The sequence below is a fragment of the Peromyscus maniculatus genome, chromosome 16, assembly GCF_049852395.1.
Source record: "Peromyscus maniculatus bairdii isolate BWxNUB_F1_BW_parent chromosome 16, HU_Pman_BW_mat_3.1, whole genome shotgun sequence".
In the NCBI taxonomy this organism is placed as follows: Eukaryota; Metazoa; Chordata; class Mammalia; order Rodentia; family Cricetidae; genus Peromyscus; species Peromyscus maniculatus.
The window spans coordinates 25,482,943-25,508,692 of NC_134867.1; the positions used below are offsets into that span (position 1 = coordinate 25,482,943).

General features: G+C 39.9%; 1 protein-coding gene across 3 annotated transcripts in view; it reads right to left on the reverse strand.

The window, feature by feature from the left end:
* Tbc1d32 (TBC1 domain family member 32) overlaps positions 1–25,750 on the reverse strand; it is a 207,582-nt gene that overhangs the window by 163,748 nt on the left and 18,084 nt on the right. For 2 of the 3 annotated variants that reach the window (XM_076552493.1, XM_006981267.4), the window contains exons 4-11: positions 21,285–21,353; positions 15,763–15,888; positions 14,079–14,157; positions 13,827–13,930; positions 13,668–13,729; positions 12,037–12,181; positions 9,387–9,446; positions 5,155–5,245 (exon numbers count right to left, since the gene is read on the reverse strand). In XM_076552493.1, the coding sequence (XP_076408608.1) occupies positions 5,155–5,245; positions 9,387–9,446; positions 12,037–12,181; positions 13,668–13,729; positions 13,827–13,930; positions 14,079–14,157; positions 15,763–15,888; positions 21,285–21,353 (736 nt within the window). Of the gene's footprint in view, positions 1–5,154; positions 5,246–9,386; positions 9,447–12,036; positions 12,182–13,667; positions 13,730–13,826; positions 13,931–14,078; positions 14,158–15,762; positions 15,889–21,284; positions 21,354–21,529; positions 21,686–25,750 lie in introns of those variants that run through there. The other variant, XM_076552494.1, reaches the window with a different exon arrangement.

Below are 25,750 nucleotides of genomic sequence, written 5' to 3' on the forward strand. Positions count from 1 at the left end.
TTCTAGAACCTTACAGTACCCTTCCAAGATACCAAAACATTTGCAAGCCTTCAAGTCTGTCTAACCAGCGTCACACAGATATGCCAAGATACAAACTTCTACTGTCAACTCAGATGTAACTAGAACCCTCTGAACACTGCCTACCATGGCTATCTTGGCTATAATGCCTCGTAGCTAAACCTAGGGAAGCAGTTCACTAAGCAAGTCTATTGGAGTAAGATGTCATGGAGGTTCTATCTTTTCAAGCACTCACTTTTAGGCACTTGCTTCTCAAATAAATTTGCATTTCTACCCTCTAGAATTTTTAATGGGCAGTGTCTTGCCCTCTAGCAAACATTCATATAAATACAACATGTCAAGTTTCTCATTCATGACACTAGTCCCTAAAAATTACCATTTTGTTGCCTGTAGCTGCAGCGTCAACCCTCTCCATAAGCACATAGCTCCTTTCCTGAGCACACTGAACATTTTTCACATCCTTCTAGTCTATTTTCTGGTCTCTCACTCTAACGCTAGCCAAAAACAGTTAGCAATAACCACACATAGCCTGAACACCAAGCTGAGGTTTTCTTTGTTTAATAATATTTTACTGAGATTGACATAATCGCATCATTTCCCACTTCCCTTTCCTCCTCCCAAGCCTTCTCATGAACCACCCCCACATACATATTTATATTTTGTTTGTGTGAGTGTGTGTGTGTAAGATGAGCACAAGTGTTGGCACTGACATGCCATATCCATATCACTTGTGCGGAGGTCGGAAAACAACTCACAGGAGTGGGTTCTCTCCGTTCACCATGGGATCTGGGGATTGGATTCAGGTCACCATGGCTTGCATGAGAAGTAACTTTACCCCTCTGAGGGATCTCATCATCCCAAGAGTTAGTTATTTGAAAAAAATAAACGAGATGGGAAAACCCATAGCCAAACTAATCAAAAGACTGAAAAAAGCCAAATTAATAAAATCAAGGATTGAAAAGAAAATATCGTTATACAACAGATACTAAGAAAATTCAGAATATCATTATAAAACATATAAAATCTAAAAGAAACAAATTAATTTCAAGACAGACATAACCTGCCAAAATTAAACTAAAATGAGATAAACAATTTTAAGATGTATTTTTTTATATGTATGGGTGTTCTGCCTGCATATGTGTCTGATATCTGATGTTCTTGGATGCCAAAAGGGGGCATTAGATTTCCGAAAACTGGAATTACAAATAGTTGGGAGCCACCATGTGGGTACTAGGAATTGAACCAGGATCCTTTGAAGATCATCTAGTGCTCTTAACCTGACTAACTCATCTGCCTAGCCCCAAGATAAACAATTTAAAGAGATCTATAGCAAGCAGTGAGTTTGAAGCAGAGGAAAACAAAATCTCCCAGTTAAAACAAGTCCAGGCCCATATGAATTCACTGTTGGAACTTGCTGTGGGATGTTAATGTATGTCCTGTGGGAGCCCTTCTTGGGTTCCTTGTGGCGTTACCCAGCAGGTTTGCATAGAGGATGATTAGGACCATGGGCCTGAGTGCAGGTGTCTGAGATGGTCTGCACCTGGCTGTACTGGGGGATGGTCTGTATGTCAAGTTGCTCTGATTGGTTAATAAATAAAACCTGATTGGTCGTGGCTAGGCAGGAAGTATAGGCGGGACTAACAGAGGAGAAATAAAAGAACAGGAAGGCAAAAGGAGACGCTGCCAGCCACTGCCAGGACAAGCAGCATGTGAAGATGCTGGTAAGCCACGAGCCACGTAGCAAGATATAGATTTGTAGAAATGCGTTACTTTAAGATATAAGAATAGTTAACAAGAAGCCTGCCACGGCCATACAGTTTGTAAGCGATATAAGTCTCTGTGTTTACTTGGTTGGGTCTGAGCGGCTGTGGGACTAGCGGGTGACAGAGATTTGTCCTGAGTGTGGGCAAGGCTGGAAAACTCTAGCTACAGGATCTACCAGACCTTTATAGATGAGCTAACACCTGTGCTTTTCTAACTACTCCATAAAACAGGAAAAGGAGGACAGTAATCAAACCCTTGTTACAATGTCAGTATTACTCTGCTGCCCAAGTCAAATAAAAACACAACAATAAACAGAGAATTATGGACCAATCTCCCTAATGAACATTATATGTAAACATTCTCAATAAAGATGCTTACAAACTGAATTCAAAACCACAAAGAGATTATTCATCATGACGAAGCTGACTTCACTCCAGAGATACAGGGATGGCTCAACACATACAACCAATAACTATAATACACTATATAAATGAACCTGAGAGAAATCACACACAAAAAAAAAATCATCTCAATAGATATGTTTGAGGCTTCTGACAAATTCCACCATCCTTTCATGACAAAAGTCCTGAAGATACTAGGAATAGAAGGAGCATGTCTCAACATAGCAAAGGCGACATGCAGTGGACCTTGAGCTGTCAATCATATAAGTGGGGAACAATAAAAAGTATTTCCACAAAGATCAAGAACAAGATAAGAGAGTTTGTCCACGTTTACCAACTATTTTACAATGGAGTATTAGCTAGAATAATAAGACAAGAGAAAGGATACAAATAGAAAAGTCAATATATCCTTATTTACAAAAGTTACTCTACACATAAAAGACCCTAAAGACATCATGAGAAAATTCTTAGATCTGATGAACACTTTCAGCAACATGACAGGATACAAAATTAACATGCAAAAATCAATATTAAAAATCAGTAGCCTTCCAAAGAGAAACGAGCATGCTGAGAATAAAATCAGGAAAACAATTCCATTCATAACTGCCTCAAAAAAAAAAAAAAAACCTTGTTGTAAACCGAACCAAAATGTGACTGACCTCTACAAAGAAAATTTGAAAGACTGAAGAGATTGAATATAAAATGAAAATGGCTGTACTACCAAAAGCAATCTGCAGATTCAATCCAATTTCCATCAAAATTCTAGGGTCATTTGTCGCAGAAATAGTTAAAACAATCTCAAATTTCTATGGAAGTACTACAGACCCTAGTGAGTCAAAGCAGTCCTTACCAAAAAGGCTAAGTCTAGAGGAACCTGATTTCAATGTATCCAATAAAGTCACAGTAACAGAACCTCAATGTACCAACGCAATTCAAATAAAATATAATCACCTCATTTTTTTATAAAGGGACCAAAAATAGACACTGGAGAAGTCAGCCCCTTCACTAAGTATCTTCACACAGAAGAATGAAACTACATCTTTATCTTTCAACCTCAGCAGATAGATATCATCTCAAAATGGATCCACGACCTCAAAATAGTACCTGAAGCTCTAAAACTGCTAGATCAAAAATTAGGACAGACACTTCAAGATACATTTCTCACAGAACTTTGTTGCTCAGGAAATAAAGCCAACAATCAACAAATGGGACCTCATATCAAAAAACGTCTGTACAACCAAGCAGGCAGTGACTTGAATGCCGACAGCCTACACAGCAGGGGAAAATCTGTGCTCGGTACACATCAGAGAGAAAATTAGTATCTGGGATATACAAGTACCTCCAAAAACAGAACAACAGGAAATCAAACACACGAGTCAGTAAGCGAGCCAATTAAATGAATGACAGTTCCCAGAAGATGAAATAGAACTGATCAAAGAATGTATGAAAAATTCAGCCATCAGAGAATGCAAACTAAAACACACCGAGGTTCCATCTCACCACGATCAGAATGGCAGTCATCAAGGAAACAAGTAATGAATGAGGCTGGAGAGACTGCTCAGTGGTCAGGACCTCTTGTTACTCTTTCAGAGGACCTGGGCTCAATTTCCAGGACCCTTATATGGTAGCTCACAACCATCTGTAATTCTAATTCCAAGGAATCCGGTGCTGATTTCTGTCCTCCAGGGATACCAGGCATACATGTGCACAGACATACATACAAGCACCCATACACATACAAGTAATAAAAAGATTACAAGATAGTTAAAATAAAAAAAAAACTCAGAGGAGGGTGTGAATGAAAGGAAATCCTCAAATTGTTGCTGGAAATGTATATTAGCCCAGGCACTATGGGAATCAGTTTGGAGGTTTCTCGGAAAATGTAAAACAAGAATATCACACGATCCAGATGCACCATTCCTGAGTGTTTGGCCAAAGAACTCTCAGTGAATCAGTCAGACATGCTTACACATCAATGTTATCAAGACACCATTCACAATAGCTAAGTTACAGAACCAACCAAGGTGTCCAACAGCAAGGGAATGGAGATCTATACGTGTGTGTGTGTGTGTGTGTGTGTGTGTGTGTGTGTGTGTGTGTGTGTGTGTGTGTGTGTAATGAACAGTGTTTTCAGACACAAAGAAAACAGAAGTTATGTGATTTTCAGGAAAACAGATTCAACTGGAAACAATCATCTTAAGAAATTAACCCAGTCTCAGACATGTGCATTTTCTCTCATTTTTAGTTCCTACATTTCACACACATAAAGTTTATGTGTGTGTGTGCATATATGTGTGTATAATTGTATACACATGATTTATATGTGATACACACACACACACACACACACACACACACACACAAAAAAAAAAAAAAAAAAAATATTAAAGCAGAGACTAAACTGTCCAGGAGAGTAAATGAGGCTGGCGATGATAAGAAAGGGAGAGGTAGAGGGATATGGTAGTGGAGAAATGTGCTCATCACAGACTACATATGTACATTAAAAGGAATACAGCACCATGTCCAATGATGTAGGAGACCCACTCCCATTTTTTCCCCCAGGGTACTCTTGAAGAGTGAGAGATAAGATATCAGACAGAAGGATAGAGGGGAGAGAGAAACAGATGGAAACACAGGATAGCCTCGGGAGGGCCTGGATCCTTATCCACCAGCCCTTTCTGTCCTTTAAAGGGCTATTTATAGGAATGCCAAGGGGTGGAGCAAAAGAGCCCCCCCAGCACAGCCAAGAGCAGACCCTTCCAAACACCTGGTAACCACACACGTGGTCAATCGTGCAGCCCTGCTGGGTAAAGCAAGCTCAGATCTCACTAGGAAACCTCTGTGGGCTTCCACACAATGAATACAACAAATTTTTAAAATAAGATTCTTAAGAAATTTAATCTATTACTAAGCTGTTTTTAATAATAATGTTAGCCATTTTAATATATGTAATAGAAAAAACAATGCTTACCACAATGCTTTGAATGTCCCAAAATTTCATCAGCTTTCATAGCCTCACACAATTCCAAGTACTGAACACACTGTTGAACTGCTGTAGTTATCTGAATAAAAATAATAATAACAACTGATTGGTTCCAGAAATACATAGCCACTGTGTCCAAAAATTATAAAATTAATCAAGACTATTAAAAAGCCTAATGATATGTATGTATGAAATACTATATGAGATCCTATCACTGAGCATGTTAACTTTAAAAATTAATTTAAGATAATATGGGTTAAGAAACCTACTCCAATAATTGTTAAAATTTAAACTTTAGGTGTTGGATAGATGGATCAGCGGTTAATAGCACTAGTTGTTATTACAGAGGACCAGGTTCAATTCCCAGAACCCACATGGTGGATCACAACCATCTGTAACTCCAGTTCCAGACAATCTAAAACCTTCTGGACTCTGCAGGCAGCAGGCACACACATGGGCACTGACATACATGCAGGGAAGCATAATTAATTTTTTAATAATAAAATATAGTTACAGGAATAGTATATCCTTATTTTAAATTTGTGTATACCTTACAGAACCAGTCTGTGCCCAGTAATATAAAAAAATCTCTTCTCAGCTCCCTACCTTGGGGGCTTTTCTTCTCATCACCCATCAATAGACCAACTGGACCTAGAATTTGTTCCCTTCTCAAATATCAGAATTGCAGAAAACTAACTTTAAAAATTCAATTTCAAAGAACAAAGTCACAATAAAAAAAAACCCTGTTGTCCCTAAAGGTCTCAATTATCATGTCTCCATTCTCCACAGTAGAGATTTCCAACCCCCTTCATCACAGACATATTTCTTTTTAAATTTTATTTATCTGTATTATTTATGTATATGTGCCTATGTGAGTTTCTGTGCACCATATGCATGCAGGTGCCCTGAGATGTCAGAAGAGGGTATTGAATTGTCTAAAATGGGGTTACAGGTGGTTGTGAGCTGCCCTATGGGTGCTGGGAAGCAATTGTGGGTCTTCTACAAGAACAACAAATGCCCTTAATGGCTGAGCCATCTATCCTGCCCCACAGACATATCACTTACAGATAACTTTTAATTCTAATTTCTGAACAAAATAGATGCTCTTGGTAAGATAAGGACTGGTGAGACTTGAGTTAGGTGATATAAAACTGTTGGAGATCAGTCTCAAGTGAGGGTGTGGGGAGCTAGAGTGTAATAAAGGAATGAGAACTGAAAATGCAAAGGTATCTAGTATATAGAAATGAATAACAGAAAGCAACAGCTGGTATAATGTCCGAGACTGTACTTCTTTTCCGGTGAGCAGGCCATGTTCATGTAGAGGTTCCTTTTCTGTTATTGCTGTTTTGTTTGGTTAATATTACTAAAAACGGTGAGAAGGCTTTCCATATACCTAAACTGTTTTTGCAAATACTGCTGTTCATATTGCACATCTGTTTTCAATCTACTAATCTGAGATCCTGGACCAAACTGAGTACGACCCAGCCCACTGTGGGTAGTGCTACCCCTGGGCTAGTGGTCCTGGGTTCTATAAGAAAGTAATGGGAATGGAAGACACCAAGACACCAAGGCCTTCTAGACATAATAGGACTCATGCACATAAGGCTTCATTCACATAGACTATGGCAATGCACTTGGCCTCTAGAGGTCTAAGGCGGATGGAGTCAGAGCACTAAGAAGGAAAGTGGACAGAAGCCAATCCCTAACCCAGAAGCTATCTCCAATTGATAACCATCACAAAGGGAAAATTAGTTTTCTCCAACAGAGTCTCACTGAGTATACAAACAGCACTTAGAGGCAGGCCCCATGTCCAGCAGCAGTTGGCCAACACAAAACTAACTCTTGAGGTTTCAGTTGTCAGTCTAGCCTTTAAAGGTTAAACCATCTCTCCAAAATGAATCTCAAAAATGGTATTTGGGGAGGGTTGTTGTTTGGTTTTGTTTTTAAGCTTACAGTTGTTTTGAATGCACAGTATGATTTTCGGTTTTGTGTTTTTATGGCATTTTTATGTGTGCAAATGTCTGTGTCTCTGCATCTGTGTTTCTTGTGCTTTTTGTTTGGCACTTTTCCTTTCAGGTCACCTGTGTGCTTTGACCTATTCAGGTTTGTTCTTATTTTATCTTCATTCCTTTCTTTTCCCTTCTAGATACTTGTTTGTTTTCTAATGAGAGAGAGCAAAAAAGGGTATGGACATGGTTTGGGTGGGTAGGGAGGAGGGGAAGGAGCTATGGGGAGTTGGAGGAGGAAAACCCTAATCAGAATATATTGAATGAAAACAACCTGTTTTCAATAAAAAAAAAATTATTTAATCTAGTAACAGTTGCTACTTTCAGGAACTTTTGATAGGAAAAAAAATTAGTTTTTCCTAATAGACTCAACATCGAAAGAACAGAAGAATATAGTTTCTTCAACTGAAAACATAAAGCATTACCTCCAAAACAATGTTTCTCACTGTTCACTTATGCTTCAACTATCTAGAAACTTACATATCCTTGCAGCCAAGTTTTCACTTCATTACCCATTTCAATGTCTTCTATTATTTCTATTTCTTCCTCTATCTTCTAACCATAACTATTCTTTGTTGTTAAAAAGAGTAACAATCACAGGAGAAAAATAATGATTTCATGACAGAAAAAAAAAATCAAAGAAGCAGAAATCAGATAGACAGGGTGAAGACAGACCGAAGAATCAAGCTGGCATCTCCCTAGTGTTCAAACAGACATACAAAGCTGGGTTCTCAAAATTCCCAACTGTATTCCATACATGGTAATTATGCAAGCAGGCATACAACCAGACTATTCATTTCATTGTTATTACTCAGACAGGGTGGGGAGAGTTAAATATCGAAGGGCAGAGAAGGCCAGGAGAGAATTTAACCTAGCTTGCAGGTTATTTTTGTTTATAACTCCAGGAGCTGGGAATCAACCTCTGGTCCTCTAAAACAGCAGCCAACGCTCTTAAACACGGCACCATCTCTCCGGCCTCCTAAATTACCCTTTCTTGTCCGTGAAACTTAGAGAGCTTTATAGAAAAGAAATAGGGTTTTAGGCAGAATCTTGAGAAAGCTTGAGCCATTACATAAATAAAAGTATTTGACCAAGTTGAGAAAATATTAAAATAATTTATAATAAAGAAATTTTACATGCAAGCAAAAATTGGTTGTTGGAGTTAGCTTTCAAATAAGAAACAGATTCTAAGGGCCAATCTCTAAGAAGCACCTTAAATCCTTTTGGGGCCTCTGTGATAGCAAGGGTGAATTTCTATTTGGATATAAACACTGAAGAATAACCTTGGGGCTTTTCTCTCTTGCTTTGTTAAAACTGGATAAGTCTATGTATTTATGGCAACAAATCTCCCTTTCTACAGTAATTACAGAGAAACAATATGTAGAAGAATCTATTTCAATTGTTCTACACATTTTCTAGGACCATTGACCTCTACAAATAAAGTCCCCTGCCATTAGCTAATGTTTCTCTCTCCTTCTCCGGCTAGCTTCTCTTGACTGTCACAAACACAAAACCAAGTTTTTCCTTGTTCACATTTTGCTCCATTACTCAAATCCAAAAATTGACAATTCCAGGAATCCTGCCTTCAAATAGCTTCTAGACTCTAGGTTCTGCCTCAATACAGAAACCACATTTATTACCTTCTTAAATGCTTTTTTAAATTACATGTTTTCACATTTGTCAATTATTATCTGTTTTACTGATTTCTTTTCCATTTCTTTCAGTATCCTTATACATTGTTCCATAACAGCAATGAACATGGGTATTTTGGGTGACAAATGAATAGTATCGAGCTGTATTTAGTATAATTCAAACCAAATTTTGCAAACACAAAGGCATTTCTCACTGAGTCTTTTTCACACCACTTTCACGCATTGGCTTGGTATATTTTATAGAAGTAATTCCCTTATTAATGGCTGACCTGAGTCAAATTACAAGGTAATCCTTAAAAATATGGCTTCTCTCCAACCAGTCTATTATTTATGGCAGCCAATTTGCCACATACTTGCCTATTTCCTGTTTCCCTTAGTGTCCTTTAAGACTCAACTTTTATCTCTTTACATTTCATATAATAGGAGTTTAAGGTCATATTAAAAGGGATTGCTTCATTACCCAAGATTAATCACTGCCAAGCAACTTTGCATATTTAAGGCACTACATCACATATCTTTCTGTGACATTATTTCTTAGCATAAAAACAGACGTGTAGCTTACCAGAGATTTATATTTCTTTTCAAGTAGTCTTAGTACTGCAGTTCTACTGTAATATGCATGCTAAAATTAAAGAGAAAAGCATTTAATGTTAAAGGTATGTCATTTAAAATCCATTTCCTCCATCGTTTACAGTGTCATAAACCATACCATAACTTAGGTTTAAAATATCATAATCAATGTCAAGCAGGTTTTACCTATGTGTAATGAACTACAAGCATAGTAATCACAAGAATGCAAATTGCATAAAAAATAGTGTAGATCATTTCGTGACAGATTAGAGATGAGGGCAACAATTCATTACTTATGTCCAATTTCTATGCTAAACTAGTTTTTTAAAAAATACCTCCAAAGTAGTATGCTGAGCTATGAGTATATGATCCAAGGTGTAGGGGGAGGATATGAAAATGAGAGAGGGAAACAAGACCACTAATTCTGTGTGACTACATGCACAGAAATTTGCAAAGGTGAGATACTCCAACAAGACAACATCTTTGTCACTTTATACCAATATTATTTGTAAATAAATGGCTATGCTCAAAATGTCTTTATTTCCTTAGGACAAATATTAGATGGAATTAAAACACATACATACATAATATTGTAGGAAGCCAGGGAAAATTATAAGTATTTTAACTAGAATTATAAGCATTTAACTAACCAGCTTTAATGTTTAAATCTGCTCCTTCGTTTTATTTAAAAACAATAAAATAATTAAAACATCACTAAAAACTTCATCAGGATTCTGGTGATCGAATTTTTAATTCATTACACAGTGCTTTTATTCAAAGCTCACCAAAATCCTGTGTGATTTAGCCCTTTGGCTTAAAATGTTTTTAAAAACCATTAATCCCTTTCTCAGTAATTACTAAAGGAAATATGCTGGCGTATAAATGAAACTACTGTTAGTATTATCCTGTTCTGCCAAGCCTGGTGATTGACACCTAAAATCCCCAGCTCTGGGAGATGGAGGCATGAGAATCAGGAGTTCAAGTCCATTTCAACTACATAGTGAGTTCAAGACCAATATGGTTTATAAACAGAAAGTTCTGAAAAAGAAACCTTACTGCATCTTTATCAGAAGGATCAGCAATCTATGGCCCTAAAACCAAATCTACCCACTATGCATTTGTGTAAAGTAATGTCTTATTGGAACACCCTGCAGCTGCTACCATTTAGACTGAAAAGCTGCAAAAAACTGTCCAGTGCACAAAGCTAGAAATACTTACTGCCTGGCTCTTTACATAAAATGTCTGCCAACCCTTCCCTTAGACACAAAGGGTACAGGGGAATGAGATACATTTCTGTTGCTTTAATAAGCATAAATAAAATACTTAATTTAATAATTTTCTAGTGTCTTTAGTTTTTTGTGATCTGCCTCATTCACTTATTGAAAATCAAAATGTTAAGTGAAAAAGCTTTACAGTTACCAGAATATAATTTTTGTTTAAAACAAAAGACTTAACCATAATAATATATATTATATAAATATGAATCTATATAAAGCTAGGACTTAATGGTTATCCCTGTATTGTATAGGGTTAATGTGCTTTTACATTTTTTGCATACTGTCTTCAATAAAGCTAGTTTCATCTTTGAGAAAATTAAGAAAAACTATCAGATGGAGGGTACAAAAGATTCAAGTTAATTAATTAAATTGATTTAATTAATAATAATAAATTTAAATACTACTACATAGATTATATAAGGGTTAGCACTATAGAGGTGTGCTCTAACAAACTAGGCATATACCACAGACTTTCAACATCAAAAGACAAAGTCAACTAGTCAGACCGCTCTGCCAAGTACTAAGTGAGAAGTCCCGTCCCCTCTCTCTGCTCCGCAGACAAATACCTAGAGCTGGACAGACAGGACAAGAAGGACAAAGCCATAAGCACAGGGGTCAGTGTTGGTGCTGCTACAAGAGAGGGACTCTGTCATTCCACGATAGCTGACAGGTGACAGTATAGACAGCTCTAACACGGCTTTCAATCTGGACCTGTCATAAGCCTCACTGGAAATGGCCAGATCCAGGCATTAAACAGCTCCCCAAATGCAGGTTCAGGAAGCAGCAAACAAAACCGCTTCTAGGCATTAGCCTCAAAACTAGTGGTTCTCAATCTGTGGGTCGTGACCCCCTTGGGAATCTCACACCAGATAGCCTGTGCATCAGATATTTACATTATCACTCATAACATTAGCAAAGCTACAGTAGCAAGGAAATGATTTTATGGCTCGGGGTCCCCACAACATGAGGAACTGTATTAAAGTGTCACAGCATTAGGAAGGGTGCTGAAAACCAGTGCTCTAAACCCAAGAAAAACGAGCCCTGACTCCTTATGTCCTTCCACCCCTATTTATGATTTCTGTAAGTTTAGATTCACGAAAATCAAGACCTTTGATAAATAATTCATCTTAAATCGACTCAAATGGATCACCACTTAAAACCTCTCCTGCCTTTCCCTGGGCAAAACAGCTTTCCCACGCCTTAGGTCTGACACCCCCAAACAGGGCACGGGCCACCTACCGCCACATCCATGTACAGACTAAAGGCAGTCACATATGCAGAAAGCCAATTATAGCTCAGCACACACCCAGCACATGAAACTGGCTAGTCACTAAAATGATAGAGAAAAAAAACATTTTTCCTTACCATCCATTTTTTGAACCACACAGCTTTAGTATCAACTAATGCAAAAAAATAGATGGGATCCAAAATCTTCTGTGAGACAAGATGGCTTTGATCATGTTTGACGGATAACAGGGACAAAGTACTCTCCACAATTTCCTCCATGTACCTTAGTGTTTGGGAAAGAAGTAATTTCAAAAAATAAACAATGGTTAGTGCATGTGATGTTCTTATCCTTCTGGAATAACAATGTGGAATGTAATCTTTATAATTTCTATAAATTCTATAATTCTGTACAATTCTATAATTGTACTTTCTATAAAGGGTAGAGGTTAAGAGCTCGTCAGTTTTTCTGTTCTGTTGCACGAATCCTAAACGGTCTTATAATAAAAACCCGGAACCAGATATTGGGGTAAATGCTGAAAGATGAGAGGAAACAAGCCACAGCCACTTCTCACCTCGCCAACTCCTCAGCCAATCCCGTCTCCACAAATCCTCAGACTGAATGTCCCTCCCTGAGTCCTCAGCTGAAAGTGCCCCTGTTCCTGTTTCCTAATGCCTTATAAGCCTTTCTCCGCCCAGCCATTTTACTTCTTATGTAAACCTTCCTAGTGCTGGGATTAAAGGCATCTGTGCTTCCCAAATACTGGTAACAAAGGCAGGAGATCTCAAGTGCTGGGATTAAAGGTGTGAGCCACCACTGCCTGGAATGGCTACCCACTATAGCCTGGCTCTGTCTCTTTTAGACTGGATTAATCTGGTGTAGTCTACGATGGCCTTGAACTCACAGAGATCCAGACGGATCTCTGCCTCTGCCTCTGAGTGCTAGGATTAAAGGTGTGTGCCACCATTGCCTGACCTCTGTGGCTAGCTCTGTCTTCTGATCTTTAGGCAAGCTTTATTAGAGTCCAACAAAATATCGCCACACTGTTTTAAAAACAAGTTCCTTCTGCTTCAGCACTCAAGTCTCCAGATACAACGCTCAGTTTTAGACTCGCAGATGCTCTTACAATCGTTTCAGAATTTTTTAAGAAACTTGTCCAAAGTAGCGAACATCCCTGAGAACCCAAGACTCAACGCCCTTCTTTCCCAATGTTGTAGGTGACATAAAAACAATGCTTGAGTAGGACCATGTGCACAGCTAAGTACGCCTACATCGAAGAAAAACCGTATTAATACCTTCTGTCCTGGTGAACTTCTCTGCTGCTGTGATAAACACCATGACCAAAAGCAACTTCAAGAGGAAAACGTTCGCTTTTGCTCACAAGTTACATTCCATCAAGGGAAGCCAAGACAGGAAGTTGAGGCAGGAGCTTCAGGCAGAAACCACGGAGGCCCTGCTTACGGCTTCTCTCCTCAAGCTTGCTCCCTTGGCTCACTAAACACTTTTCTCACACAGCCCGGGCCCTCGTGCCTACGCAAGGCGCCTCCTGCATCAATCTGCAGTTAAGAAAATACCCCGTAGGACAGCGTGATGAGGGCAGCTTCTCAGCTGAGGGCCTCCTTTCCTGGGTGGTTCTATTTTGTATCAAGCTGGCAAAACCTAAGCGGCACACTGAACCATGTAAGTCCCCGAAGGCCACTGTTCCCTTCTGTTCTGGAAAGACCTGAGGGGCAGAGGCCATGCCTTACATTGCCTGACTCGAGGGACTTACTTCTCTGGGTGACGAATCCAAAAAGATGGAACCTCTTTCTGATATTCATTCAGAAGGCGAACCTGTAAGCAGTACACAAAATCTCTCAAAATATTATAATTCTGAAATAATAGATCTACTTTACATAATGTGATTGTAGTATTATGTAGTAAACGATACCTTCTTCAGTAAGCGGGTCACATTTGGACTGGTTATGTCTACTCCAGTTGAAAGAGTGGGAATGTGATTTTCTCTAGAAAGAAAGTATAACTCCAGATATTTAGCTGAAAACAAAGATGAAAATATATAGCCATTATATTATACAGTGCTTCTGGAAAAGTCATTGCTTATAAATTTTTCTTAAGTATATATAAGAGAAAAATATTTGAGGTGCACATACCTCAAATAAAATAAAATATTCAGTGAACATACCTAAGCTTGTATAAATTTCCTTGGTCATGTGTAACGGCGAGAGTGTAAAAGTCTGTGCATAGAACTTTAGAATCCGGTCCTACAGAAATGAGAGAGAACATCCTGACTTTAGCTTCTTACAACCGCACAGATGAAACACTTTACACATTTAAACAGAACATAAACACAAAAGACGCTATCCAAAACCAGATGAAGCACATGTCTGTTTTAAAAGGCATATTCTTGTTCAGCCAAAAGGAAAACTAACCACAGCTAAGAGTAAAACGGGAGACAAAAACGTACTGCTGTGAGATCTTGTAACGGCACGCAACGGGAGCAGAAAGCGGGAGGAAGGAGGGGTCAGTGGGGCTGGGAAACCAGGCTGGAGGCTTGCATGGAGGTTCTAGTCTGGATTTAATGACGTCATCCAGCAGTGGGCACACAGGCAACACTACATTGCAAGACCTCACATAGTCAAGTCCAGGACTTGTTTCTTTATATTTAACATTAGTGAACGTTTAGGAGTCCTTCTAGGAACAGTGACTATTCACTAGAAAAAAAAAAAAAAACTACATAAACATTTTAATTTTCAATTTATCGAAACTCCCGGAGAAAATAATCACAAAATAAACTGAATGAGAAGTACAGGCAGTCCCTGACACTAACAGGCATTAAAATAGTGCCTGACCCTTCATTTTCTTTCAAACCACTTAAATAGCATGAGAAGAGGAAATCTTCTAGCGAAATACAAGTTGCCATTAAATAAAAACAATCTTGCCTCACATTTTCTAATCTACAGGAACAAAATTAATAACCTTGTTTATATCACCCAGGCTAATATTTTCACGGGAAATAGGTCCCCAGATGGTTAATGGTATCTCCCGCTAACTCTAAGACCTTCCTACTGAACCAAGGCTCTGAAGTGTGTGGAGTCCGGGTTGACAGCTGCAGCGGCTCATAAGAATCTGTCGTTTTTCAGCCACTAGAGGCTTCGGTCAGCTGCACGTAACAGCTCTATAGAACAGCAATGATGTCGCCAGCAATTTAGATGCAGCATAAACTGAAAATAAAAGGATGCTATATCTGTCCAAAACAATTTGATCCTGCCTCCAGCTTTCTTTATAACAATCGTTGGCAACTTGTGAACTCAAGTAATGAGCTGAACCTTGCTGCATGGTAATGTACAATAGCTAAATAAAGCAACTTGTAATGACCCATCAGAAACTTAACATGTTTATAAAGTCATAATTTTTGAAATCAAGAAAACATATTCAGGCATGATTCTCTTCCATCAGATAAGGGGAAAAATACAGGTAAACTGACAATTACATTTCTTTTTAGAATTGAAATGCTAAAGGTGACCCTAAAAATATCTCTTTTGGCCCCTTTGAAGTCCTCATATCAAAGTTTTTATAGAAATGTAGAATACTTTCTGGGGTTTGTATTCAAGGCAAACATCTTTTTCTTTTGATATAAATAATAAAAGTGGTTCCCAAATCATTTCTGCCTCGAGTCTAATAATATCTCCACTGATGGAAGATTTAAAATACATAAATGTAACTGGATACCTTGTTTTGCCATGGCTACCTGCCTCCTGTCTCTCTTGTGATGTAAACCCTAAACTGAAGTTCCACGGCTGAGCTACTAAGGAAAAGGATGAAATCCCCCTTGGGTCTAGAAGAGTGATTCACAGCCGTCTCCTTACAGTGAACGTAGGATCTGGATCAGACAGAGACGAGGTCAGTTTTTCACAGAGAGTGGTCCAGTTTTCACAGTTCAGGACATCCGAAGGAGGAGCTGAGCATAGTGTTTGCAAAGCTTCATATCTCACCTACAAAGTTTAAAATAACCGTGTTATTTGTTGTTCGAATCTTAGACGGTCTTTTAATTTAAAAACAAACAAACAAACAAAGACCCGAAGCCAGATATCAGGGTGAAAGCTGAAAGATGAGAGATGCAGAGAAGCCAGCCACTAGTTTTACGTCTACAAAATCCTCAGCCTAAAGAGAGTGAGTTCTCCTCATGCCTTATATACCTTTCTCTGTCCTGCCATAATACTTCCTGGGATTAAAAACTCGTGTGCTTACCAATCAAAGGCATGAGATCTCAAGTGCTGGGATTAAAGGTGTGTGCCACCACTGCCGGACCTTTATGTCTAATCTAGTGGCTGGCTCTGTCCTCTGATCCTCAGGCATGATTATTAGGGTACACCATATATATAATAACCACAGTTATTAATGCTAGAAGAATTTCCATTCTCCAAGATACCATTTAACAAACTACTAAGAGGAAGAACCAGAGAAACTATGTTTTATTGAGTTGCTTTTGAGAATCAGATGCTCTTTCATAAAGTAACGCTTAGGAACACTTTTGTGTAAACTAAGTGCTAGGTAGAGAAAGCAAAAACAGGCCGTCTTTTGAAATGAAATCTGAAACAGTACGTGTACTGTGACTATACCTCATCTAAGAGAAATGGATGGAGGCTGCACTGGAACCACCACGCAACATTTTCCAGGAGCCTCATCCTGGGCATCCCCACACTGTAAGCCTCCCACTAGAGCTGCTACAGACTGCCTGATTTACGTTCAGCACACCGCCCACACAGCCACTGGAAAGGCATCCCCATTCCTGCCTCTGTGACCAGCTCCCAGGGAACACTCTGATCAAGTGTTTTCATTTTGCTGCTGGACCATATTTTCTGGCCTCTTAGCCACTGAAGGAGAAAAACTAACTCAGCGGTGAAATGCAAAATTGAATTTCTGCCTTCCCTCAGAAAGGCTACTTCCTAATCATTATAGAATCCAATCAGAATTCACCCCAAACACACACTCAAGGGACAAAAGCGGAGAAGGCCCCACCTCACAGAGCAAGGCTTCACTGCACTCTCGTAACTGCTAAAAAAGGCAGCATAACAAGGCCAAGCTTCTACTTGAAGTCTGGTCAGTTGATACAAATCAAAGCCAGGGAGCGACATTGAGGCAGCAGAGACCTCCATCACTGCCTCAACTGTTTCAGATGAGGCGGAAACGCAGGGTGCTCTATAGGGTCCCATCGAGGAAAACCACTGAACACACCTGTGGGGCAGGCATTAGGGAGGTTCGAAAGAGGGTTTGAAAACTCAGGGGCTTCCAATGTTAAGTAATTTCTCCTTTTCAGGTAATTTCCAGAATAAAATCCCATTAAGAATTTATTACTTGAAATTCACCCAGAAGAAAAGTCTCTAAGAAAGAATGCATTTACAAGTAATCCATTTAAATTGAAGACAAAATTTGTAATATATAAAAGTAGTTTAGTCTCATATCTGGTTTCATTTAGCATTTTTTACTAATAATCAAGAAAATAAAGCAGAATGCAAAATGCCAAAAGAAAAACACAGTGATCTCCGATTTCTTAGATTTCAATAGGATAAATCAGAACTATTCATTTAAACAGAACCATTTCTGGAAAGTAATTCATTTGAAAAATTGAGACTAAATGACATACCAAAGATATACCTAAAGATACACCCAAAAGTCTGAGGTTTAAAAAAACCTCCAGCCAGGATTCCTCAAGTGGCCCAACTAGGAATGGACCAGCGAATGCCAGTCTAAGTTTAATTGGAAGAACATCTCATTGGAGTGAACAGAGGTCCATACAGACACCCATGGCTGCACAAGATACTGAGAACACGTGACAGCTGAGAGATCAACCCTAAACAAAACATCTGCACCATCTCCGTAAGGCTCGGGATCATCACAGAGGAGGCGCAAGAAAGCCGGAAGATGAGGAAAAGGGCTGTGAAATCGCATCTTCTAAGCAAGACATGGCCATGGCCATCATGACCTCTGCAAGACCAGGCATGCCCACAGTCAGCTACGGATGTGAGAGGAAGGCTGGGAACCCTATAACTTACTGGTATTGCCAACTAACAGACTCCGGCAGAAGGGAAGGCAGAGTACCTTGTCTTGGGTCCACTAGTGAGCCCCACAGGCTGCCCGTAGACAGGCCCAATCCATGCCCACAGTCAAAGGGAAATGAAACAAAATAAGAAGTCACCAGTATGGGAAAAGAGATTTAGTGGGGAGGGGCTATCAGAGTTGAGAGGGAGATCACAGAGGGTAGAGTAAGTAAAGAAAATACATTAAATACGTGTATGACATTGCCAAAGAACAAAATTTACTAATAAAAAGTTTTAAAAAATAAACTTTAGACAGGAAATTCAATTCTGTGTCAAAAACTCTTAGTACTGTTCTCATGCAAACTGATTTATTAGCCTAACATGCTACATATATTTACACACACACACACACACACACACACAAATTGTTTTTCGAATTGACACAAATAAATGTGAAAGATTTTAGGGAGAGGCTGATGAATTGGAGTGAGAGTAGTCAGTAGATGCTACATACACAGATGCAACTGTCTAAAAAGAAACTTAATTTTTTAAAAATCTGTTTTTATACTTTCCGTAAGAAAAATATGACCAATGTTCTTTAAGTGAAGCAGCAAAGAGGACACATTAGGACCACTGGAGAAATTTGTAAAATATAATTAAGACCAGCAATTTTAAAAGAAAGATTTACTTCCTTAAAATATACAAAGGCTATCATTTTCCTTGGCTATCTAAGCCTTAAGGCCTATTACTCCTGATTTTCTATTTCCATATGCAGTTGCTCTCCAGCTCTTTCAAAACATGTATTTCCAAAATAATTTATCTGTACTGGTTGTGTTCATTTGAATGAGAATGGCCCCCATGGGCTCATGTACTTGAATTCTTGGTACTCAGTTGTTGGAACTGTTTAGGAAGGATTAGGATGCATGCTGGAGAGTTATGTCACTGGGGGCAGGCTCTGAGATTTCAAGACTCCTGTGATTCACAGTTCTCTCTCTCTCTCTCTCTCTCTCTCTCTCTCTCTCTCTCTCTCTCTCTCTCTCTCTCTCTCTCTCCTTTGTGGCTGTGGACTGAGATGAGAGGACAGCTGTTTCTTCACTCTGCCATTACGAACTGAAACCATAAGTCAACATAAGTCAAATCAAATGCTTCCTTTCCTAAGCTGCCTTGGTTCTGTGTTTTATCACAGCAATAGGAAAGTAACTCCACTTGTCTTCCATTCTCACTGTATGCTTTTTGGTCCTTACAAAGAACTATTTTAAATTTGAGTTACAGTCTATGAATTTTTATTCTTGGGTAAATTTCTTTTCTTTTTTCATTTATTCTTGTACACTGCTGTATTTTTAAAAGTTCAGTTCCCCTTTTATCCTCTTGCTTTGATAAAATTTGTTTCTCTCGATCAACAACATAAAAACCAATCTCCCTTACTGGATTTTGCATGGTGCTTGTCCTAGAAAACCGTGCACCCACACCTCTCATTCTTTCCTTCACTAACATAGCTCTAAAAATGAAGCCATAGCAAATTCCCTTTAGTAAACAATGTTAAGCTTGCTTTTTCCATGAAATAATGTAAAATATGTAATTAGAAATAAATGCTTACTGTGTTATCACTTTTAAAAATCCTATTGTAGTTTCTAATTCAAAGTGACTCTCTAATAAAACAAGACATCAATAAATAATAGCTTTTAAAAATCTCTCAAGCCGGGCGGTGGTGGCGCACGCCTTTAATCCCAGCACTTGGGAGGCAGAGGCAGGTGGATCTCTGTGAGTTCAAGGCCAGCATGGTCTCCAAAGCAAGTTCCAGGAAAGGCGCAAAGCTACACAGAGAAACCCTGTCTCAAAAAACAAAAAAAAAAAGGATTGCAGTATTGCAAAAAATCCCTCAAAATATGAGGAGATATAATTTAATACAATTGCTTCTTCAAAATTCATTTTTCTTTTTCAAATGTTTTTCATTATTTGTTTATTTAGTGTGTGAGAGTGGATGTGTATGGGTGTGGGAGCATGTGTGAAGGTCAGAGGACTTGCAGGAATCAGTTTTCTCCTTCCACCAGGTGGGTCCGGGGATTGAACTCAGATCATCAGGGTTGGTGGCAAGCACTTCACTTGCTGATCCATCCCCAAACTTTTTTCTAATAAACCGCTAGAGTTTCATGTATAATAATTGGTGAAATGCTTGTCCAACACAAAATATCAGTTGCAAGGAACAAGTTAGTGAGATCTATTGTACAACCCAATGCATATGTATAGTACATTCTACTCCTAAAAAATTCTCAGGAAAGAATGTAAGCCACTCAATCAAAAATTTTAAAAGGACGGGCTGGAGAAATGGCTTAGAGGTTAAGAGTACTGACTGCTCTTCCAGAGGTCCTGAGTTCAATTCCCAGCAACCACATGGTGGCTCACAACCACCTGTAATAAGGTCTGGTGCCCTCTTCTGGTCATACATGCTGTATACATAATAAATAAATATATCTTTAAAAAATATTTTAAAAAGACTAAATATGGGCAGTAATATATGTTTACTATCTGAATTTAGTCACTATCCAGTCTGTACATATTTCAAGACATTGCACATGATAGTATTCCATGTTATCTATTAAAATAACCTTAAGTAGATGCTCATGTTTTCTAAAAACGAAACAAGCACTGAGGTTTCATAACAATAAAATACTGAAAGGAGATAGCTACAGAGACAACCACACACAGCTTTATCCCTTCCAAACTGAAGCTAGGGAAAACAGATGGAGTATGTATATTCCTCAAACCAAAAAGGCCTCTAAAGAAATTCTTCCTGGGGGTACCTGAGGGCCTAAATTCACATCCCCTGGAATCACATAAAAAGCCAGGCACTGTTGTGCATATCTGTACTTCTAACACTGGGGATAGAAGGGCAGCGATGGAGGAAACCGGAAGTTCACTGGCCAGCCAGTTCAGACCATCAGTGAGCACCAAGTTCAGTAAAAGATCCTGTTGCAAAATAAATCGATGGATAAAAAGGTGGTAAGCAGTGGAGGAAGGCAAGTGATGTGGACCTCTGGATTTCATGCACACATACACATGAAACCATGTGTACCTGTGGACACACAGGAAGAAAAGGAAAGAAGAAATGAAGTGAATGAGTGAGTGAGTGTCCACGATGTGAGTGTCTGTTTCAGACAGAAAAACTAATCATGGTTACCAACAAAAGACTGCTTATAATTATAAAGACCTAGCACCTAAAAAACCAAGAACAAACAAAAAATACCACCACCACCACCAACAACAACAACAAAACAGCCAGCTACTACTGACTGCAGTCTAGACGAGTGCATGGTATCTTACTGAACAAGACAGCTATCCTTTGAACTTACCTCTTTAGGTTGCCCAGGATCCAACTGATCTAAAATCAACTGTAGTTTTCCTTGACAGAATTTGTAACTCTGTAATAGAATAGATAGAACATACAGTTATTTAGTAGACTTCCGGAAGAGCCACCATAAACCATGGCTAACACAACTGCAGGCACACTATGCACGCTGAACAAGAGAAAGGTGATCAATCTATTTCTATGGGGAGAAACTTGAATCCTTTGTTTCCCATGGCTTTGTAGTCAGACCTGAAATTTCTCAACACAACGCTGCACCTTCCTGTACATGATACTGTTTGCTGAGCCACGATAATGTACAGAGCATTGAAAGACTCAGAGATTAAAAAAAAATACACATTGTGCACCCGGAACAGTGATATGAATCAAACAAAACTACCAAACAGCAAACAATAAAAGACAGGAACAGCACAGCTGCACCTCTGCTCACCGTACCGTGTCACAGTCCCACCTCTGCTCACCCTCCCATGTCACAGCCACACCTCTGCTCACCCTCCCATGTCACAGCCACACCTCTGCTCACCCTCCCATGTCACAGTCCCACCTCTCTGCTCACCCTCCCATGTCACAGTCCCACCTCTCTGCTCACCCTCCTGTGTCACAGCCACACCTCTGCTCACCCTCCAGTGTTACCCTCTTCCCCAGACTTTCCTTAGCCTGTGTATTGGTGAAACAAATCCCTGAAATAAAACCCTCCATCTAGAAAAAGGTGTACAGCACACTCTTGGGCTGCCCCAGAGCTCTGCACAATTGCCCCCTTACCACTCTGACCTCAGCTCATCCAGCTCCTTGGGGAAGCATTCCCTGGTGTCACAAGGGCAATCTGTCTGCACCTTCACCACTGTAGGGACACTACTGCTCTGTGACAGCATGGCATCACTGCTGACCGTTCAAAAACTGCCCCCACCAAACTGGCCTACGGGCTAAGCGAGCCAGGAAAAGCAAGGCAGGAAGCAGCTTCTCTCCATGGTCCCTGCATCTGCTTCTGCTTGAGTTCCTACCCTGACTTTGCACAATGGTAGACTACAATTGGGACATGTCAGCTAAATAGACCTTTTCCTCCCTAAATTGCTTTTGGTCAAAAAAGCAAACAAGGGCCAACATGGTCAAGGATACAGTAGAGAAGCTGTATTCAGAGTTCTAAATCCTAGCTCCCTCCTCTGGCCATGTTGTCCTTAACTCCCATTGCCCATCCTTGGTCCCGACATCTCCCCACAGCGGCACTGCATCTCTGGGCCGAATGCTTTGCTTCGTCGTTATTCAGATTGTCAAGTAAATTTTACATTTCTGTTGTCTATATAAGAAAATAGGGCCAGGCGGCGGTGGTGGCGCACGCCTTTAATCCCAGCACTGGGGAGGCAGAACCAGGCAGATCTCTGTGAGTTCGAGGCCACCCTGGTCTACAGAGTGAGATTCAGGACAGGCACAAAAACTGCACAGAGAAACCCTGTCTTGAAAAACCAAAAAAAAAAAAAAAAAAAAAACGAAGTAACTACTTTTCACCTACAACAGCCTACTTAAGAAGAAATCCAGAAAGATAATTCACTGATCCCCATTCTTATCTGCAATTCAGTAGCAAGTTCCATAACAGCTGTGACAAATGGTGAGTGAGCAATTACTTGAACATTCTGTTACAGTTGATGAGACAAGCAGTATTATGCTAAGTAGCAGTCAATTAAAGAGATAATCCTTAGTTCTTAACAGAATTCATCTTGTAAGTGGTCGCTGTAACAAAGACTTATGTGCAATATTCCAGACACTGAAATCTCTTATATTTTACAAAGCTGTCACAGCCAACCAACACGGTGCTTCCTCAACTTCCCTCCTCCTTTTTCACCAATACTCCCTTGCGGTGGGGGGAAGGGGACAATGGCCTCCATAGGCTCATGTATTTGAATACTTGGTCACCAGCTGGTGGAACTGTTTGGGAAGGGTTAGTGGGTGTGGCCTTGTTGGAGGAGGTGTGTCACTGGGGGAGGATGCTGAGGTTTCAGAAGCCCAAATCACTCCCGGTTAGCTCTTTCTGCCTTGTGCTTGTATATCAAAACATGAGCTCTTAGCTACTGCTCCAGAGCCATGACTGCCTGCCAGCTACCATGTTTCCAGCCTGGATGACTGTGATCCCCAAATTAAATGATTTCTTTTATAAGTTGTGTTTGTCTTCTCACAGCAATAAATAAGTAACCAAGATGCCAAATTTTAAAGATCTTTCATTTTGTGCTTCAGAAAAGGTTCCCTAGCCCAGGCAACACTTAACTGAACTCACTGGTTAGCCAAGACTGGCCTTTTGAACTCCTGATCTTCCTACATCCACTTCCAAAGTACAGGGACCACAGGCATGTGCCACCACCTAGGACTCAGCCCCATCTTCTTTGACTTCCTGCGTTCATTCATTATAGCTAATTAACCATCCTTCCTGCTGTGAGATTTACCCAGCCTGAAGTCCCTATGGGCAAAATGGCACACAACTGTCATTTCAGCAATGCTGGGCTAATGCAGCAGGTTGAGGAGTTCAAGGCCAGGTACACAGCAAAATTCTCTCTAGAAATTTTAAAGTTAATTAATTAATTAAAAGGTAGCAACAAAAACAAAACACCGAAGTCCCTAATACCTCCTCTGATAAATCATCCTGCCTCTACTGACATGGAAAACATGCGCCACCTCAAGTGTCACCTACTTGCTACACTTCACAGGTGATTCACACTACATTAGCTCCAACACAAACTCTTCTACCATGAGAATCTGGCATGAATTGCTGCTTGTCATACTAGTAGCATCTAATCTGAAAAAAACTCACCTTACCTTGTCTCCACATCTGACTCTCCTCCCAAGCACCACGTTCAAGACACAAGCCATCTCCCAAGCCATCGGAGCTAAACACCATAGCTACAACTTCAGTTCCGATACTACTTGCACCAGCTTTTAGACTCTGCCGATAGAGTTTATGGATCCTACTTCTGCAATAATTCTTACACCACTCTGTTCCTCTTTCCCACTACCAATCTACCTCAGTCCAATTCTTATTGCTTCTTTTAACAAGTGACAGCCTTCTGACTTCTCTCCTGACAACCATGCCCTGTTAATGCTCTCACACTTACAACTACATGGAAGCCCTCCCGGAGTCACTTCTCTATAAAAACCTTGAAATGGTTTCCCTTCACTGTGAAAGCATGTCCCAGCTTAGCCACTGAGTGTTCTTTGTCTTGGATATTTACTCAACATTCCAATTTTATAGCCAGGATCTACAAGCAATGATTCAAGCATAACCTTTGCCTTCCCCTGTGGAGCGTTTACCCACCAACCCCACAGCTCCCCAGAGTTTTCTTGAGTGCGAGCAGCAGGAAATATTAGATAGAAGGATTTAGATTGTGGAGATGAACAGACAGAAAATAAAGGATAGCCTAGAGAGGGCCTGGAACCTATTCCAAGGAGCCCTGACTGTCTCTGCCCCAGGGTATTTATAGAGACACCAAGGGGTGGAGTAAAAGACCTCCTCCCCCAGCACAGCCAAGGGCAGACCATCTCAGACACCTGCACTCAGGCCCCGTGGTCCTAATCATCCTCTCTCTGCAGATCTGCTGAGTAAAGCCACAAGGAACCTGAAAATGGGCTCCCACATTCCCCTCACAATCTGATCCTCATCAACCATTCCAAACTACTCCCCCAAAACCTTCTTCTAACATTTCATATAGAATGTCAATAGAGTCTCATATATACATGCTTTGTTGATTCAAAGCTTTTGTCCATCCCCATTCTGAAATACATTTCTCTGCAGTTCTTTGAGTTGAGTTGTGAAAGCTCTATGATCCATTCCTACCTTACAGTTCTCTTATGTAGGTGCTTCCTTAATCTCCACAAGGAAATACACATGTGATTAATATTTGCATTCTTGCCATGGCTTAAGTACCACAGTATACATAGCAGTTGCAGAATACATGTCTCTTTTTTAAGCACATTCTATATATTATCCTGAGAATCACTGTTTTTTTCAGTCTTGTTTCTCATTTTTGTCCTAAGCAAGTAATTGTCCTAAATCAATTAATTGATTTATTAATTTATTTTACATCCTGACCACAGTTTCACCTCCCTCTTCTCCTCCCAGTCTCACCCCACACACACACTCCTCTATGCGCCCCCCAATCTACTGCTTCTCCATTTCTGTGCAGAAAAGGGCAAGCCTCCCGTGGATATCAAGTTGCAGGGAGACTTAGCACCTCCCCTTGTATTAAAGCTAGGCAAGGCGACCCAGTGTGAGAAAGAGGGTCCCAAAAGTCAGCCAAAGAGTCAGAGACAGGCCCTGCTCCCACTGTTAGGAGATTCACAAAGAAGACCAAGCTACACAACTGTAACATATATGCAGAGAGACATCAGTCCCATGCAGGCTCCCTGTTGCCGATTCTGACTCTGTGAGCCCCTATGAGCCCAGGTTGATTCTGTGAAGTTTCTTGTGAT